The sequence below is a fragment of the Leopardus geoffroyi genome, chromosome B3 (assembly GCF_018350155.1).
Source record: "Leopardus geoffroyi isolate Oge1 chromosome B3, O.geoffroyi_Oge1_pat1.0, whole genome shotgun sequence".
Taxonomy (NCBI): Eukaryota; Metazoa; Chordata; class Mammalia; order Carnivora; family Felidae; genus Leopardus; species Leopardus geoffroyi.
In genome coordinates this window covers 26,037,200-26,053,793 of record NC_059337.1, presented here as the reverse complement: position 1 = coordinate 26,053,793, position 16,594 = coordinate 26,037,200, and the positions used below count along the sequence as shown (strand labels likewise).

The 16,594-nt window shown below is 37.8% G+C and overlaps 1 protein-coding gene across 3 annotated transcripts in view; it reads left to right on the top strand.

Annotated features, from left to right (window-relative positions):
- The window catches only part of GABRB3 (gamma-aminobutyric acid type A receptor subunit beta3), a 469,312-nt gene that overhangs the window by 200,922 nt on the left and 251,796 nt on the right, over positions 1 to 16,594 (top strand). Inside the window, exons 1-3 of one of the 3 annotated variants that reach the window (XM_045448928.1) lie at positions 12,274 to 12,396; positions 13,249 to 13,340; positions 13,570 to 13,637. In XM_045448928.1, coding sequence (XP_045304884.1) covers positions 12,317 to 12,396; positions 13,249 to 13,340; positions 13,570 to 13,637 — 240 coding nt within the window. In that variant the 5' untranslated portion in view covers positions 12,274 to 12,316. Of the gene's footprint in view, positions 1 to 12,273; positions 12,397 to 12,927; positions 13,120 to 13,248; positions 13,341 to 13,569; positions 13,638 to 16,594 lie in introns of those variants that run through there. The other 2 variants (XM_045448929.1, XM_045448927.1) reach the window with 2 other exon arrangements.

Here is a 16,594-nt window from a genome sequence, read left to right as displayed (position 1 = left end):
AAATCAGTTACATTCTTTTACGCTAATAATGAAGCAACAGGAAAACAAATAAAGAAATTAATCCTTTTCACAATTTCACCAGGAATCATAAAATACCTAGGAATAATCCTAACCAAAGATGTAAAAGATCTGTGTGCTGAAAACTATAGAAAGCTTATGAAAGAAATTGAAGAGGATACAAAGAATTGGAAAAACATTCTGTGCTCATGGGTTGGAAGAATAAATATTGTTAACATGTCAATAGTACCCAAAGCAATCTACACATTCAGTCCAATCCCAATCAAAATTGCACCAGCATTCTTCTAGAAGCTAGAACAAGCAAGTCTAAAATGTGTATGGAACTACAAAAGACCCCAAAAAGCCAAAGTAATATTGAAGAAGAAAAGAGGGAGTCATCACAATCCCAGACTTTAGCCTCTACTACAAAGCTGTAATCATCAAAACAGCATAGTGTTGGCACAAAAACAGACACATAGACTCCAGAATTGTACCCACAAAAGTATGGTCAACTAATCTTTGACAAAGCAGGAAAGAATATCCAATGGAAAAAAGACAGTCTTTTTAACAAATGGTGCTGGGAGAACTGGACAGAAACATGCAGAAGAATGAAACTAGACCACTTTCTTACACCATTCACAAAATAAATTCAAAATGGATGAAGGATCTGAATGTGAGATAGGAAATCATCAAAACCCTAGAGGAGAAAAGCAGGAAAAACCTCTGTGATCTCAGCCGCAGCAATTTCTTACTGGACAAATCTCCAAAAGCAACGGAATTAAAAGCAAAAACGAACTGTTGGGACCTCATGAAGATAAAAACACTTCTGCACTGCAAAGGAAACAAACAACAAAACTAAAAGGCAACCGATGGAATGGGAAAAGATATTTGCAAATGACATATCAAAGGGCTAGTATCCAAAATCTATAAAGAACTCACCCAACTCCACACCTGAAAAACAAACAATCCAGTGAAGAAATGGGCAGAGGACATGAATAGACACTTCTCTAAAGAAGACATCCAGATGGCCAACAGGCACATGAAAAGATGCTCAACATCACTCCTTATCAGGGAAATAAAAATCAAAACCACACTGAGATACTACCTCGTGGCAGTCAGAGTGGCTAAAATGAAGAAATCTGGAGACTATAGATGCTAGAGAAGATGTGGAGAAACGGGAACGCTCTTGCACTGTTGGTGGGAGTACAAACTGGTGCAGCCACTCTGGAAAACAGTGTGAAGGTTCCTCAAAAAATTAAAAATAGATGTACCCTATGACCCAGCAATAGCACTGCTAAGAATTTCCCCAAGGAATACAGGAATGCTGGTGCATAGGGGCACTTGTACCCCAATGTTTATAGCAGCAATAAATAGCCAACAATAGCCAATTTACGGAAATAGCCTAAATGTCCATCAACTGATGAATGGATAAGAAGTTGTGGTTTCTATATACAATAGAATACTACGTGGCAATGCAAAAGAATGAAATATGGCCTTTTGTAGCAATGTGAATGGAACTAGAGAGTGTTATGCTAATTGAAATAAGTCATACAGAGAAAGACAGATACCATATGTTTTCACTTTTATGTGGATCCTGAGAAATTTAACAGAAGATCATGGGGGAGGGTAAGGGGAAAAAAGTTAGAGAGGGAGGGAGGCAAACCATAAGAGACTGTAAAAACTGAGAATAAACCGAGGGTTGATGGGGGTTGGGAGGGAGGGTAAAGTGGGTGATGGGCATTGAGGTGGTCTCTTGTTGGGATGAGGATTGGGTGTTGTATGGAAACCAATTTGATAATAAATTTCATATAAAAAAATAATGATGTAAATGTGACTCGGCTCCCACCATTAGCAACTAGGAATGGTGAATAGCATATATGAAGCAGTTATATTTAAACATTGAACAACAGGCACTATAGTACTTTGATCCATTCCCTTACAGAAGGGAAATAGGGGTCCTATAATTGAGCTTTTTGTCTTGAGATTTTATGGAACACAGTGTAGTGAGGCAGAACTCAACAGGATATGACAGTTTCGATGGGTTGAGAAGTCAGAGATCAGCTTTCTGAGAGATTGCAGCAACTTATACTTGCAAAATATAGAATAGGAAAGAAGAATTACGTGCAAACAGAGAGTTCCAGGCTTATATGTCCTCTTGCATCTGTTGATGAGCACTAAACTGTACATGATAGGGTAAGTATCTACAATGGTAAGCAGAAAATAAGCAAGGACCTATAAGCTGTATGATTTTCAGATATTACATAGAGATATCCAAGATCTAACTAGCTAGAATGGAAAGTCATTATTAAACACCTGAGACATTCAGTAGGTATTACAGAAGATAACACTTTAGTAGTATGAACAAACTAACTTTAATGACTTAGACCCTCTCTAAACAAAGCTGTTGCACTACTCTTGAAAAAATCAAACTGATTGGCAACTAACTAAACTACTATAACAGAGTCCAACACTCTTTAAAAGAAAATAACAAAATCCAGCAAAGAACAACATAAAATTGAAAATGTGCAGATTTCCAATAAGAAAAATTAGCATACTAAGAGTCAAAGAAATGGTACCTATAACTAGAAAAAAGCAATTCATTAAAAATAGTCTCAAACATGAAAGATGATTAAATAAGCATACACAGAAATTTTTAAAAGCTTACTATTAATTAGTAAAGTAGTGAACACAATGATGGCAATAATGGAATAAATAAAAACGAGACCAAGTGGAACTCCTAAAACTTAAATAACATTTCTTAAATGATTATGCCCCTCTACGTGACTAAAGGCAGATTAGACACTGCAGAAGGAAAGATAAGAGAACTTGAAGACATAACAACATAAATTATCCAAACGAAAGCTTAGTGGAAAAAATAAACTGAAAAAAAGTGATCAAAGTATTAAGCATATGTGTAAATGGATTTCTAGAGGGAGAGGAGATAATATATTTAAAAATACTAGCCAAAAATTATCCAAATTATATGGATGAAAGCTCTAAATATACAAATCCAAGAAACTTGGTGAATCCCAAGGCAGAATAAACAAAATGAAAACCACACCTAGAAATATCGTAATAAAATTGCTGACAAGCACTAAAAGAAGAAAAAAATCTTAAAAGTAACCAAAGAATGTATATGAGGATATGATGTACAATGAGACAGAAACAAATTTTATTAATTTCTCTTCAAAAATATGTAAGCCAAATAACCGTTAAAAAAACATTGTAAACTTTGAAATTTATAATAACAAAGAAATGTTATGAAAATGTAGGCAAAATACAGATTTTCTGACAATCAAATTTAAGACAATATTTCACTACCAGACATTCACTAGAAGAATGCTAAAGTAAGCTCTTTAAATAAAATGAAAATGATATCAGATAGAAATTCTGTTCTTCACAAAGAGATAAATAATGCTAGGAACAAAAAACATGTAAGTTCTTCACAAAGAAATAAATAATGTTAGGAACAAAAAACATGTAAGAAAATAATTATTTTCTTTTTAAAAACATTTCTTAAAAGATATTTATAACAATAACAATGTCTTGTGGTATTTATAACATATGTTAAACAAAAATATAGGAAAATAGTACACAGGGTTGGTGGAGTTTTACTGGGATTAAGGCTCTTACATTAAATATTAATTGTCATTATTACATTTGATGATGGACTGGCTACATAAAGATGAATGCTCTAAACCTTTAATAAAATAGAAAAGCATAGTTAATAAGTCTACAGTAAAGATAGAATTGAATGCTAAAAATAATCAATTGATTTTTAAGAAGGCAGGAAAAGTGGGAAATGTCAAAGAACATACGAAACAGAAAGCAAATAAAATGGTGCTAGACTTAAGCAGAAAAGTGTTACACATGAAGAAATTCAAACCCAAAGCGCATGTTTTGAAAACATTAATGAAAGCAATATACTTTAAACTAGGTTTATCAAAACAAACAAACAGACACAGAAAATTAACAATATCAAGAAAGAAAGAGGGGGCATAAGTATGTACCTACAGACTATAAAATTATAATAACAAAATATTATAAATATTTTTGCTAATAAATATGGAAACCTAACATGAAATGGGCAAATTTCTTACCTTATATAAATTTGCAAAACTGTCACCCAAAGAAGTAGAAATCTAAATAGCCTTATGCCTGTTAAATTATATTAAACATTTAACAAATATATTAGGAAGTCAAATTAATTGACATATTAAAAATGTTAGCCATATTGCCAAGTGATATTTACCCTGGGAATGGAAAGATTGGTTAACATTTGAAAATCAATGCCATTTACCACATTAAAAGGATAGAGGAGAAAATTCATATGAAAATCTCCATAGATACAACAGCAATGACAAAAGAATCTGACAAATTCCACTCCTTCTTGATGCAACTTTCTACAAACCAGAAATGGAAGGCAATTTTCTTAATCTGATAAAGGATACCTACAGAAAACTTTTTTCTTTAGCTTGAAAAAAAAAAAAACAAACAAACAACTGGGGCACCTGGGTGGTTCAGTCTATTAAGTGTCTGACTTCAGCTCAGGTCATGATCTCATAGTTTATGGGTTGGAGCCCCTTGTGGGCTCCATGCTGACAGCTAAGAACATGGAGCCTGCTTCAGTTTCTGTCTCTCTCTCTCTCTCTCTCTCTCTCTCTCTTCCCCTCCTCCACTAGTGCACTCTCTTTCTCTCTCTCTTTCTTTCAAAAACAAACATTTAAAAAAATTAAAAGAAACAAAAACCTTAGAGAAAAGTTTGAAGTAGTTCACAACAAACTTTTCCCTGAACCATTTATGCATAAGAAGCCAAGCTGATGACTACCATCCTCAAATATCTGAGAGCTTTTCATACATACAAGGAGAATTTCCTATGTTATTACAATGCAATAATCAAAATGAGGAAATAAATATTAAATTACTACCATGCAATCTTTAGACTCCATTCAAGATCTACCAATTGATCCATTAATATCTTTTTATAGGAAAATGATAAAGCTCAGAATTATACATGCTATAAGCTTCCTTGACTCTAGCTTTCTTCAGTTTGAGGACAGTTTCTCAGTCTTCTCTGGAATTTGGTCACTTTGGCACTTCTGAAGAATACAGGGCCATTGTAACTGAAGTTGTAATTGGAGTGTATCAATTTAGAATTGTCTGATGTTTCCTCTTGATTATATTCAGTTTACACATCTTTATTGAAAATGTTACAGAACTGATACAATATTATTCTTAATGTATTGTATTGTGGAGAAAATTATTTTGATTCATTCCATTCTTTAATTTATTCATATTAATCACTTGATTAAGGTACTATCTGCAAGCTGTACTGTTAAGTGTTCTCTTAAAATTAGTATTTTGTTGGGGACATACTTAAAAACTATGTAAATATACCATTGTGATCAAACACTTAATGTGCATGAATTCAAATTTTCCTATTTTCTCCTGTGGGTTGTAGTTCATTATTGCCATTATTTATTGTTATGCTGAAATTTTCCCATAATTGGGCAGCATAAACACGTTGAAGCTAAATTCTGTGTCTCTGACAACTCTCTGTCATTCCCTGAACACTTCCTTATTTTCTAGGAGTAGATATTTCCAGTATCTCCTCATATTTTCCCTGCCCATCTCAGGAACTACCCATTTTCCAAAGAACCATGGATTTTTTTTCAGTGTAAAATTATATGTAGAAGCCAAAATCTATGTGCAGGGGATGCTGATTGCTATTGAACTGTCACTGTTCCCAGGCCTTATTGATGGATAGAACTAAATAATATATGTATGTATACAGTAAATATATACACATATATATTTGTATTTGTCTATATATTTTGAAAATTCTTAGTTCACACTAATGCTTTCAGTTGCAGTCTCACAACACAGGGATTTTTTCCCTCTTCTTGGTATTTGTAACTCTCATTTCCAACAAAGAGAAACCTAGCTTCCATTACCCTAAATATAGTTACTCATTTGATCAATGTCCCACTATGTAACCAATCTCCCATTGCTGCCCCTACCCAAATTTCTGGCATACATTCTTCTTTCCCTGTTCATTTTCTGAATCCCATTTTGGGCCATCCCAGTGCATAGCAGTCCTCCTCATTTTTCCCAAGTTCTGAGTTTCCACGACAGGTCTCCACAGCACATAGATGCCCATCATTTTCTCACCTTGCACATGCCCATCTTGGGAATGCTGTCCTAACACTTCTTGGGCTCTAACTCTTTATTCTAGGTTAGCTCACTTTTTATGGATGCATTCCTCATTCTGCTTGGGCTAAGAGCCTCACACCCCATTCCTGGACATTATCTTCACCCTCTGAGACCCCAACTACCACAGTAGATCAACCTCCATTGAGATGTGGCTTTACCTTGCTTTGGCTCTGATTTCAAACATGGGCTGCCTTGTCCACATCTTTGCCTTCTTATCTTCCATGGGCCGTGACACCCAGTAGGGTATCCCACCCCAGTGATACTGTCCTTACTTTGCTTTGGCTGTGACTTCCAAACTAAGCCTTTAACCTAAAAACACACCTTTCTCACGCATTCCAGCCTTGAAACTTCATAACCTCCTCCTGGTCTCTGACACACTAGGCCAGAGCCTTAAAAGCATTGTACTCTATGACAGATGCATACTTTGTCCTGCCCTACTCTTCAGACTTAAGTTTTCACAAAGGTGAAAAAAAAAAAAAAAGAAAGAAAAAAGAAAAGAAAAGAAGAAAAGGTAGAGAGAACAGAAAAAATATAAGAGGGACATGCTAATGTCATACTTAATGGTAAACAAATATTTTCCCTTAATACTGGAATAAAGCAAAGACATCCACTCACCATTTCCATTTTACATTGTAAAATAGGAGAGGAAGAATATATATGTCTGTATTCAAGGATGACATAATTTTTATATAATCTTAAAGAATCTACAAAAAATAAATTCTATTAAAACAATGAGGGCATTGAGCAAGGTTTTAGGGTGAAATTTCAATATATAAAAATCAATTATATTTCTATATGTTATCAATAAACAATAGGAAACTAAAGTACTACAAATAGCATTTATAATAGCATAAAATATGAAATACTTAGAGATAAATCTAGTGAATCAAATGAAGACCTTTGCACTGAAAACTACAAAATATTTTTGTGAAAAAATAAAGATTGTCTAAATCAAGAGATATAGAATTTTCATAGATTGGAAGAGTCAATATTGTCCAGATATTATTTTCCCCTACATTCACCCATAGATTTTACATTAAAAAAATTAAAATCCCATGAGGTTTCTCTTTGGAAATTAGTAAGGTCATTCAAAAATGTCTATAAAAATGCAAAGATCTTAGGTAGCCAAAAACAGTTTGAGGAAGAAAAGCAAAATTGTATGAATTACAATACCTGATTTCTATATTTAATTTATAGCTACTTTAATCAAAGCAGGATGGAAGTGGTGAAAGAATACACATATAGGTCAATGAAATAGCTAAATAAAATAGAGTCCAAAAATATGTCCACACATATAAGATCAGTTGATTTGCAATATAAATACAAAGGGAACTCAGTGGGGAAAGAATAATATTTTCAACAAATCATGATGAAACAACTAGACAGCTATATGGAGTGAAAGAACCTTTACCCTTATCCACATCATCCATAAAAAATAGTTATAAGTATATCGTAGATCTAAATATTACTGATAACTTCTTAAAGAAAGCACAGAGAAAATCATAACTTTAAAAAAATATATATTTATTTTTGAAAAAGAGATAGGATGTGAGCAGGGTAGGGGCAGAAAGAGGGAGACAGGATCTTCTACCAGCTCTGGGCTGACAACAGAGAGCTGGATGCTGGACTTGAACTCACCAACTGCAAGATCACTACTTGAGCCGAAGTTGGATACTTAACCGACTGAGCCACCCAGGTGCCCCCAAAATCATAATTTTTGAGTAGGCAAAGATTCCTTGGGGAGGATACCAAAAATATGAACCAAAAAGGAGAAAGATCATAAATTGAAATTTCTAATTTATTAATTAATTTATTAATTATATATAATTTATATAATTATATATATTAATTATATATTATAATTATTATATATAATATATATTTAATATATATAATTTATTATATATAATATATATTTATATATTTATATATTTATATATTTATATATTATATATATAGCTATATATTATATATATTATATATAATATATATAATAATAATATATAATATAATAATAATATAATATATATTATAATAATATTATAATATATAATATTATTATAATATATATAATATATAATATATTATAATAGAATAATATATATTATAATAATTATATATATTATTTATATATATAATATATATTATAATATATTATATATTATATTATATATATTATATTATATTATATTATATTATTGTCAATATTATTGTCAATTGACTATATATATAATATAATATACATTATATTATATTATTATAATTATAATATTATATATATTATATATTAATTATATATATTAATAATTAATTATTAATAATTTATTTATTTATTTATTAACTAAATTATATTCTTCTTTTCGTTGAAAAATAGTATCAAAGATGTGAAACAGCAAGGCCAGGGACTGGGAGAAAATATTCACATTAAATATATCTGACAAAGGACTTGTATCCAGAATATATAAAGAACTCTTACATCTCAATAAAAAAAGACAAGGAATGTAATTTAAAAGTGGGTAAAATCTTACATACTCAAAAAGAAGACATGAGTTGTCACTATGAAATTAAATATACTTGTTTGTGTACTTGTCATCAGGCAAATGCAAATTAAGATCACAATTACATACACTATATACCTGCTAGAATAGATGGAAATGGGGAGCCTGGGTGGCTCAGTCGGTTGAGCGTCCGACTTCAGCTCAGATCATAATCTCACAGCCTGTGAGTTCAAGCCCTGCGTTGTGCTCTGTGCTGACAGCTCAGAGGCTGGAGCCTGCTTCAGATTCTGTGTCTCCCTCTTTCTCTGCCCCTGCCCTGCTCATGCTCTGTCTCTCTCTGTCTCAAAAATAAATAAACACATTAAAAATTTTAAAAAAAAGAACAGATGGAAAGGATGTGGAACAACTTCAATTCTCATGCATTGCTGCTGAAATATAAAATCTTCAATTACATTGGAAAATATTTGGTAGTTCCTTATAAAGCTAAACATTAGCTTATTTACAATTCAGATATTACACTCCTAGGTATTTACACTAGAGAAATTAAGCCATATACCGATACAAAGACCTGTATATGACTTTTTATCTGTAATAGCCCAAATTGGAAAGTCTCAATAACAGATGAATGGATAAATAAGTTGTGGAATAGCTATACAATGGAACACACTCAGGAGTCAAGAGAAACAAACTATAGGGGTGCCTAGGGGGCTCAGTCATTTGAGCATCCACCTCTTGATTTAGGCTCATGATCTCATATTTTGTACGATTGAGCCCTTCAATTCTCCTTCCCTCTCTCTTTGCCCCCCTCCCGTCCTCTCTCTATAAATAAATAAATAAATAAATAAATAAATAAATAAATAAATAAACTTTAAAAAATAGGGAAATAAACTATGGGTCTGCAACAGCATGTATAGATACCAGAAACAGTGTAGTAAAAGAAATAATCCAGACATAAAATAACATATACTGCATAACTCCACTTATATGGAACGCTAGGGAAAAAAAAAATCTGTAATGATGGAACTTAGGTCAGTGCTTGTCTATAAGCCCTATGAATGACATGTAGGTTTAAGGACTGAGAGGGAATTTTGGGGGTGATGAGAATGACATTTGAAATACATTTGTCAAAACTCATCTAACTATACATTTAACACTTTATTTCATATGCTCTACCTCCAATTAATTGAGTTATTTTTCACAGAGCTTTAAAATATACTATCAGAAGATTTTATACTATTTAAACAACCAGGTTGATTCTCTATAAGATGCAACTATGTCTGAACAAAAGACAGTTTGGTGAAAGGCATATGGCTCAGCCAAAACGCACAAATATGGAGCAGATAAAGTGATCATGTGATGCTCTTCTCTTCCTTCTTCCTACCTTATGGACCCCCTAAATATTATTCCAGTCTATTTATAACCACTTTACTATGAAAAAAACGGCATTCCTCTCCTTTTTCTTCTGACATGAAAATTTATGCATTGTGCAACCCCATCTCCTTTCTCTCTTTCAGTAGCAAATAAAGTGAAAAGTGAATCAATAATTTCCTGATGGTTTGGCTAATACATTACCACCACCTAGTAAAGATACATAACTATTCTTGGTTTCAGGAATCCTGGCAAGAAGAGTCAAAGGATGGAGGTGCTTGGGGTTCAGTGCTCATCCAACCCTCCAAAATGGCTATGTGAGAGGGAGCTGATGCAGGAGGGTGGGTCCAGTGGCTGCATGTCCAGCCTCTGTTGTTTATGTAAGTGCAAGCTGGGCAGCAACTATTATGAGTCTTATAACCCATGAGCATTGATTATACCGGCATGCACTCACCACAATTTTTCTCTTTGATTTTGTCTTCATATCATTTTAGGTGATATTTTTAGTAATTTGCCAATTGGTGATGACTTAGCCTGGGTTCCCCAGAAAACATATTGAGGCAAAATGTAAATGCTACAGTTTACAAGAGTGTGTAATACTGATGAAAACAGGAGTGAAGGCATGGAAGAAGAGAGAAAACATAGGAGCTACTGCTGCATCTCAGGATATTTCTTAGGTGCAATAAAGAGAAAATTATTTATCTACCTGTTTCCCACTTCCCATTTGTCAAATTCCACCCCATGAATCGCTAATTCTCCTGCAACTTCAGATTGCACATATGTGAGTACTGAGAAGGTCCTGTAGCATCTTGGACCTCATTGTCAAGTGAGAAACTTGAAAGTGGGAGGTAAAAGACAAGGAATGTGGATACGAGGTGATGGATGTAAGTTTGTTCTCTGGTAAAGCTGATCAGAGCTTTTATGGATCTGTGTGCTAAAGTAGCAACTGTGGTGAAAAATAAGGGCGAGAACCTCAGAGACTGCTTAAAGCCAATATCTGAAGTGGTACACAGTTAAAAAACAATTGCATCTGTAATGTGGTTTTGCAAGTTTGGGAACATAAAAGTAGTAGAAAGGGGGATAATATTTATTATGTTATTGGCTGTACTCAAACACCTTATTCTCATTGTTTACTTTCTATAGCTGTGATCCCCAGCAGGGCCTTTCTCTAGAAGGTATATGCAAATAGGAGACATAGACTAAAACATAATGTAGAGTGGAAGGTATGATAACATAGACCTCATTTTTCTTATAATTCCATTGCACATTAACAGGACACAGAACACAAAGTAGTTGTGAACAGACTTTTCCATAAAACAATTAGGGAGCTATATTTATCTCTTAACCTATCTTAATATCAACCTTTCAGGTACTTCAGTCACATTTTTTGCTCCAAAAATAAAATTGCTGATTTTTTAAAAGGCAATGATATTTAAAATTAATGCACAGAAACATGCCAAGTTGATAATTAAGGTCTAGATTTAGATATTTACCTACATAAAGTCTTGACAGTAGAAAAGAAAACTTTAAGCTTTACAGAAAAAAAATAAGTCAATACAGAAAAGCAGGTATCTATTATTAGCCATTCATTAAGTCCTGGAATGGCTCAAGAAAGCCTATGAAGCACAAAAGTGAACTTGATTTGTAGGTTTTGTTCTTTAACCACAAGTAGAATTGTGTAGCCATCTTCTTCAATATTGGAAGTCTGAGGCACAGAGAAACTTTATTGAAGATTATTCACTAAAGAAAAATATGCAACCCATGGTCATGGGTGAACAGACACCCCTTAGGCACAAGGTTTTATATTAAGAACCACGGACAGCTCCAGGCTGCGCCAGAAAAGGCAAGTTATTTTCCCAACCCTGGAACAACAGTCCAGGGTCTCCAGGTCTGATTTGGACTCCAATTTACTTATTACCTTACTGCTAATAAGGTGTACATGATCAGGCCTCTCTTTACCATTCATCATAAATGTATTTATATGAGCAGGGAGGGCCCATTGCTCATATGAAATGTTCAGGGGTGAAGTGAGAGGAATAGTTTAACGTACAGATTTTTAAAAAATGGTTTTATGGTGCATAAATAATTAATCCGGCCGCCATGCAAGGGGCTGGATGATGGGTCAGGAGGGAAAGCCCGTGGGTGGGGGCAGGGGCGGGGATCCCCGCGTCGCTGTTTGAATGCTGGGTGGCTGTGGGGGAGAGCCGATCCCACTCAGATTCGGTCGGAGGAGCAACGCCATGTGCTACAGGCTCCCGGCTCTCCTGCTGCCCATCTGGCTCTTCTGGACTCTGGGGATTCGAGGCTCTGAGCCCCGCAGGTGAGGTGGGGGCTTTCCCCCGACCCGCAGCCTCCTTCCAGACGCTGTAGCGCGCAGACCTGCGGGCACAGGCACTGTACAGCACCCACTGATTCTTGGCCTGCGTCGCAGCTGGGCGGGGGTCGTTGAGGGGGTCGGACCAGGAAAGGGGCGGGGGGAAGCGGATGGCGTTTCCCTCACCGCCGCTGCCTGTGTCGCCGTCGGTCCTTCGCCTGGTCGCAGCAAGAGCGGCGGAGCTGGCTTCGCGGCCGAGCCCGGCCCTGTTCAGTGCCGCACAGCCGCGGCTACTACTTGCTGTCCCCGGCCGGGCTCCAGGTCCCGCTCCGCAGCCGCGGAGGCGGGAGGGAGCGCCAAGGGCCGGGGCCACCAGCCGCGGCTAGCGCGGGGGAGGCTAGGGTGCTCGGCGCAGCGGGCTCCGCCTCCGGCTCGCCTTGCCTCCTCCCCCTCCCTCCGCTCCCCAGCCTGCTGCTCCTCCTCCCCTCGCGCCCGCTCCTCCCCCTCCTTCCCTCCCCCTCCCCCTCCGCCCTCCTCCGCTTAGGGCCAGCGCGGCGGCGGCGGCGGCGGCAGCAGCAGGAGCAGCCCCGGCTGCGGGTCGCGACGGCGGCGGGGCGCCCCCTCCCCCGTGCCGGGGCGCGGCGGAGGGATGTGGGGCTTTGCGGGAGGAAGGCTTTTCGGCATTTTCTCGGCCCCAGTGCTGGTGGCTGTGGTGTGCTGCGCCCAGAGGTAGGGTCGCGGGTGGGTGGATGGGAAGCGGGCCGGGCAGCGGGCAGGGCGCGCGGGTGTACGCTTCGGGCGCTGGCGGGTGAGCCACCGCCTGACCCTGCTCTCTGTGCCCCTTGCCCCCTCCCCCAGCGTGAACGATCCCGGGAACATGTCCTTTGTGAAGGAGACGGTGGACAAGCTGTTGAAAGGCTACGACATTCGCCTGAGACCCGACTTCGGGGGTAAGTGGGGTGTGCGCGGCCGCTGCGGGATGCGCGACCCACCGCGCTGGCGGCCTGGGTGGTGGAGGGAGGTGGGGGGCGCTGAAGCCGAGCTGCGGCGGAGTCGGGGGGGGGGGCGGTGGGAGGCATTTCACCTGCTACCTCTCCTCGGGTGGGCACCGCTTTCCTCAGTGCCACCCGCACCCCGTGCCCGAGCTTGGCTGATCTCTGTGCGGTGCTCTTCCCGCAGGTCCCCCGGTCTGCGTGGGGATGAACATCGATATCGCCAGCATAGACATGGTTTCCGAAGTCAACATGGTGAGTGCCCTCCCTCCCCAGGGCTGTCCCCGAGCCCCTGCCCCACTGCCTGGGCCCACAGTACTGGGCCAGAGGCCTTCTCTGCCGGGGCCGATCTTCCCTGGCCCGCAGAGGGAGCGGCTCTCCGGGAGCCAGCCTCTCGCTGGTGCGGCTCCCTCCACCCTCCCGGTGTGCGCGGGGGGCGTAGTTGGCGTCGGTTCCGTGCGGAGGGCGCACCCTTCCTGCGGAAGGAAGGGGTCCTAGGCCGGCCTAGCGCTTGGCTTTCACCGCAGCCCTCGTGCTCCCAGCTCCTCCAGCGGTCTGTCACCTGGGCCTGAGGCTTCCCTAGTGCCATCTTGCCTCCTTAGCAACAGGCGCTGGGGAACCAGGGAAGAGAGGCGAGTTGTGGGGGTGGCTCATATTCTAGGTAAGAGGTACTTAAGGTTTCCTTTGTTGTTTTTTTTGGAAAGAGATGCTGGCAGCTGGAGAGAACGAGGGGCAATGATTTGTGTACTCAAGGGTATCTCGGGTCAGTTTCCTTGGTCTCAGTGGCTTTTGTAAGGGCAGGCTCGTGGACAGTGAAACCCGGAATCCCGCTCCGCCAGTCGCTGTCGGAGGTGCTGACAGAGCCAGGAGTCTCTGAGAACTGGAGAGCCTGGGCAGCTGGCGGGCTTTCGGAAGGGGCCGCTGTGCCAGGAGAGTCGAAGGCTAGTGAGCCCAGTGTCACTTAAAGCTATGTTAATGTGAACGGGATTTAGTATTGTAACCTGTGGAAAGCGGAGGTCCGTGTCCTGAGGTGCGAAGTGGGTGTCATGGGCTTTTTTGCTCAGGACACTAGGACAACTGGGAATAAGGAGCAAAAGAACCCCTTTCATTTTTAATTGAGATGAAATATTCTGGGATTTGGAAACATTTGATTTTCGGTTGAGTGGCACTTTAGAAATTGTAAGAATGAGCATTTGGAAAGAATATTTTTTGGGGAAAAACCATTTGCTGACTCTAACATAACATTAACAATATAATGAGGCATGGTTTCAGATAGACCCAGTAGGTTTCTCAAGTCTGGTGTACCTGAGAAAACTTGTTTTAAATGCATACTCCCAGGTTCCTCACTCCAAAAGATTCTGATCCAACCGTGGAGTGGAATCTTGGGGTGTCTGCATTTAAAACTAGTGCCTCACATTTTTTTTTGAAGCACTATTTTGTGGACAGTATTTTAGGAAATATCATAATAAATTATAGAAATACAAACATTTACAAATAAACACATAGACTGTTTAGCAAGATATGTTTAAAAATATTTTTTTACTGTGGATTTTTTAGGAAGAAATCTTTGACCACACAAAATTAATTTCATCAAATTTTCACTCTTAACCTAAAGTTTTTAAGTTATAATATGTGATTTTAAAGTAACGCACTTTTCTTTCAATGTATACTACTAAGGACATTTTTTTGTACAAGGAATTATAATAATGAAAGTGTTAGCAAGAAACACAGAAATAATATGACTTTACATACATAATATTAAAAATTAACATTACATATGTTTTACTTTTTAAATAATTTTATAAAAATATTCCTGTTCATAAGGTATGCTTTATGATCTTAAAGGAACAAGTTGACATAATCTGCGATTTTCTTAATTAAGAATTTCACATCCTCTAGAGAAAATTCTTTAAACAAGATAATTGAATAATTAGTGGATTATTATATCAAAATCATTATATTGGATGTCAAATGACAGAGGAGATAGATTGATGTGGCCCTTTAAGAACTCTATACAATATTAAAACAACCAGGTGAATAAGGAGAATGTTCTTGCAGACCACTGCCCATTTTCTTTGAGTTAATTTTTAAACTTAGTTATCCAGTTGTCATCATGCTGATATTTGGCACCTGTAAAAACTTCCATCAATAATCATGCACCATAAATTGAAGTGTCCCAATTTTCTCTGGACCTAATAATAGAAAGACAAATTGAAGATACAAGCCATTATACTGAATAATCTTTAGTTTATATCCCAAAGTCAATAATTTTGCATAACATAGCCATAGTATACTTGTATGTATTTTTTTTTTTTTTGCATTCTCATGATGGTAATTTTTGTGGCTCTCTAAACATAAGTTTACTGTAGGCTATTGGACAGATGGGACTGCTTCGCATTTGAAATAGCCTCAACAAGTGGATTGAGTAAAATTCTATGCTGGAAAAATATGATTTCCCTTAACATGTTTGCTCATGGTTATAGTTATGATGTTTGATCTATTATTAAAGAAACTTCAAATATAACAATGGTTAAGTATCATTTTGGAGCTCACATTCTATAAGGAAAGAACAGAGAAATGCATAAGATTAGAATCATCCTTCCATCATGTTATTTAAAAATATAAATCCCAATTATGAGCCTCTTTAATCCCCTTACTAGCCACACAAAAGTAAGTTTTGTGAGGTAATGAAACTAAATAAGAAATGGTCTTGTTTTAAAGGTTTTGTAGCTATTACAGGAGATATGTCAAATCTTTGTAACAAAACGTAGGATGTGGTCAGTCTCATTAGAGGAACAAAAGAAAGGAACATATGGAAGAGAGAGAGGGAAGGAAGAAGAGAGAAGGAGGGAGATATTGGGGAAGAGGGAGATAGATTATTTCTGACATGGAAAGTTTCTTGGATAAGTAGGGGGAGTAGAATTGCAACAGGCATAGATGGAGGAGGGTGTTCTAGATTAGGGAAGAAAAATGGCAAAGATATGGATGGATAGATGAGCAGGATAGGAGATTGTGAAGTGGAGATTCAAAAGATAAAATTGGAAAAGTAATACAAACCCCTGTTCACTTACCTTCTGCTCTGCCATGCCGATTTCAAATGCTGACTGTCAAATAACTCCATAAATGTTTTAAACAGGTGATTGACATGATTTGAGATGTGGTTTTAGATGAATCTTTTGGCTAAAATATAAACTTAAAAAGAAGAGTGAGGA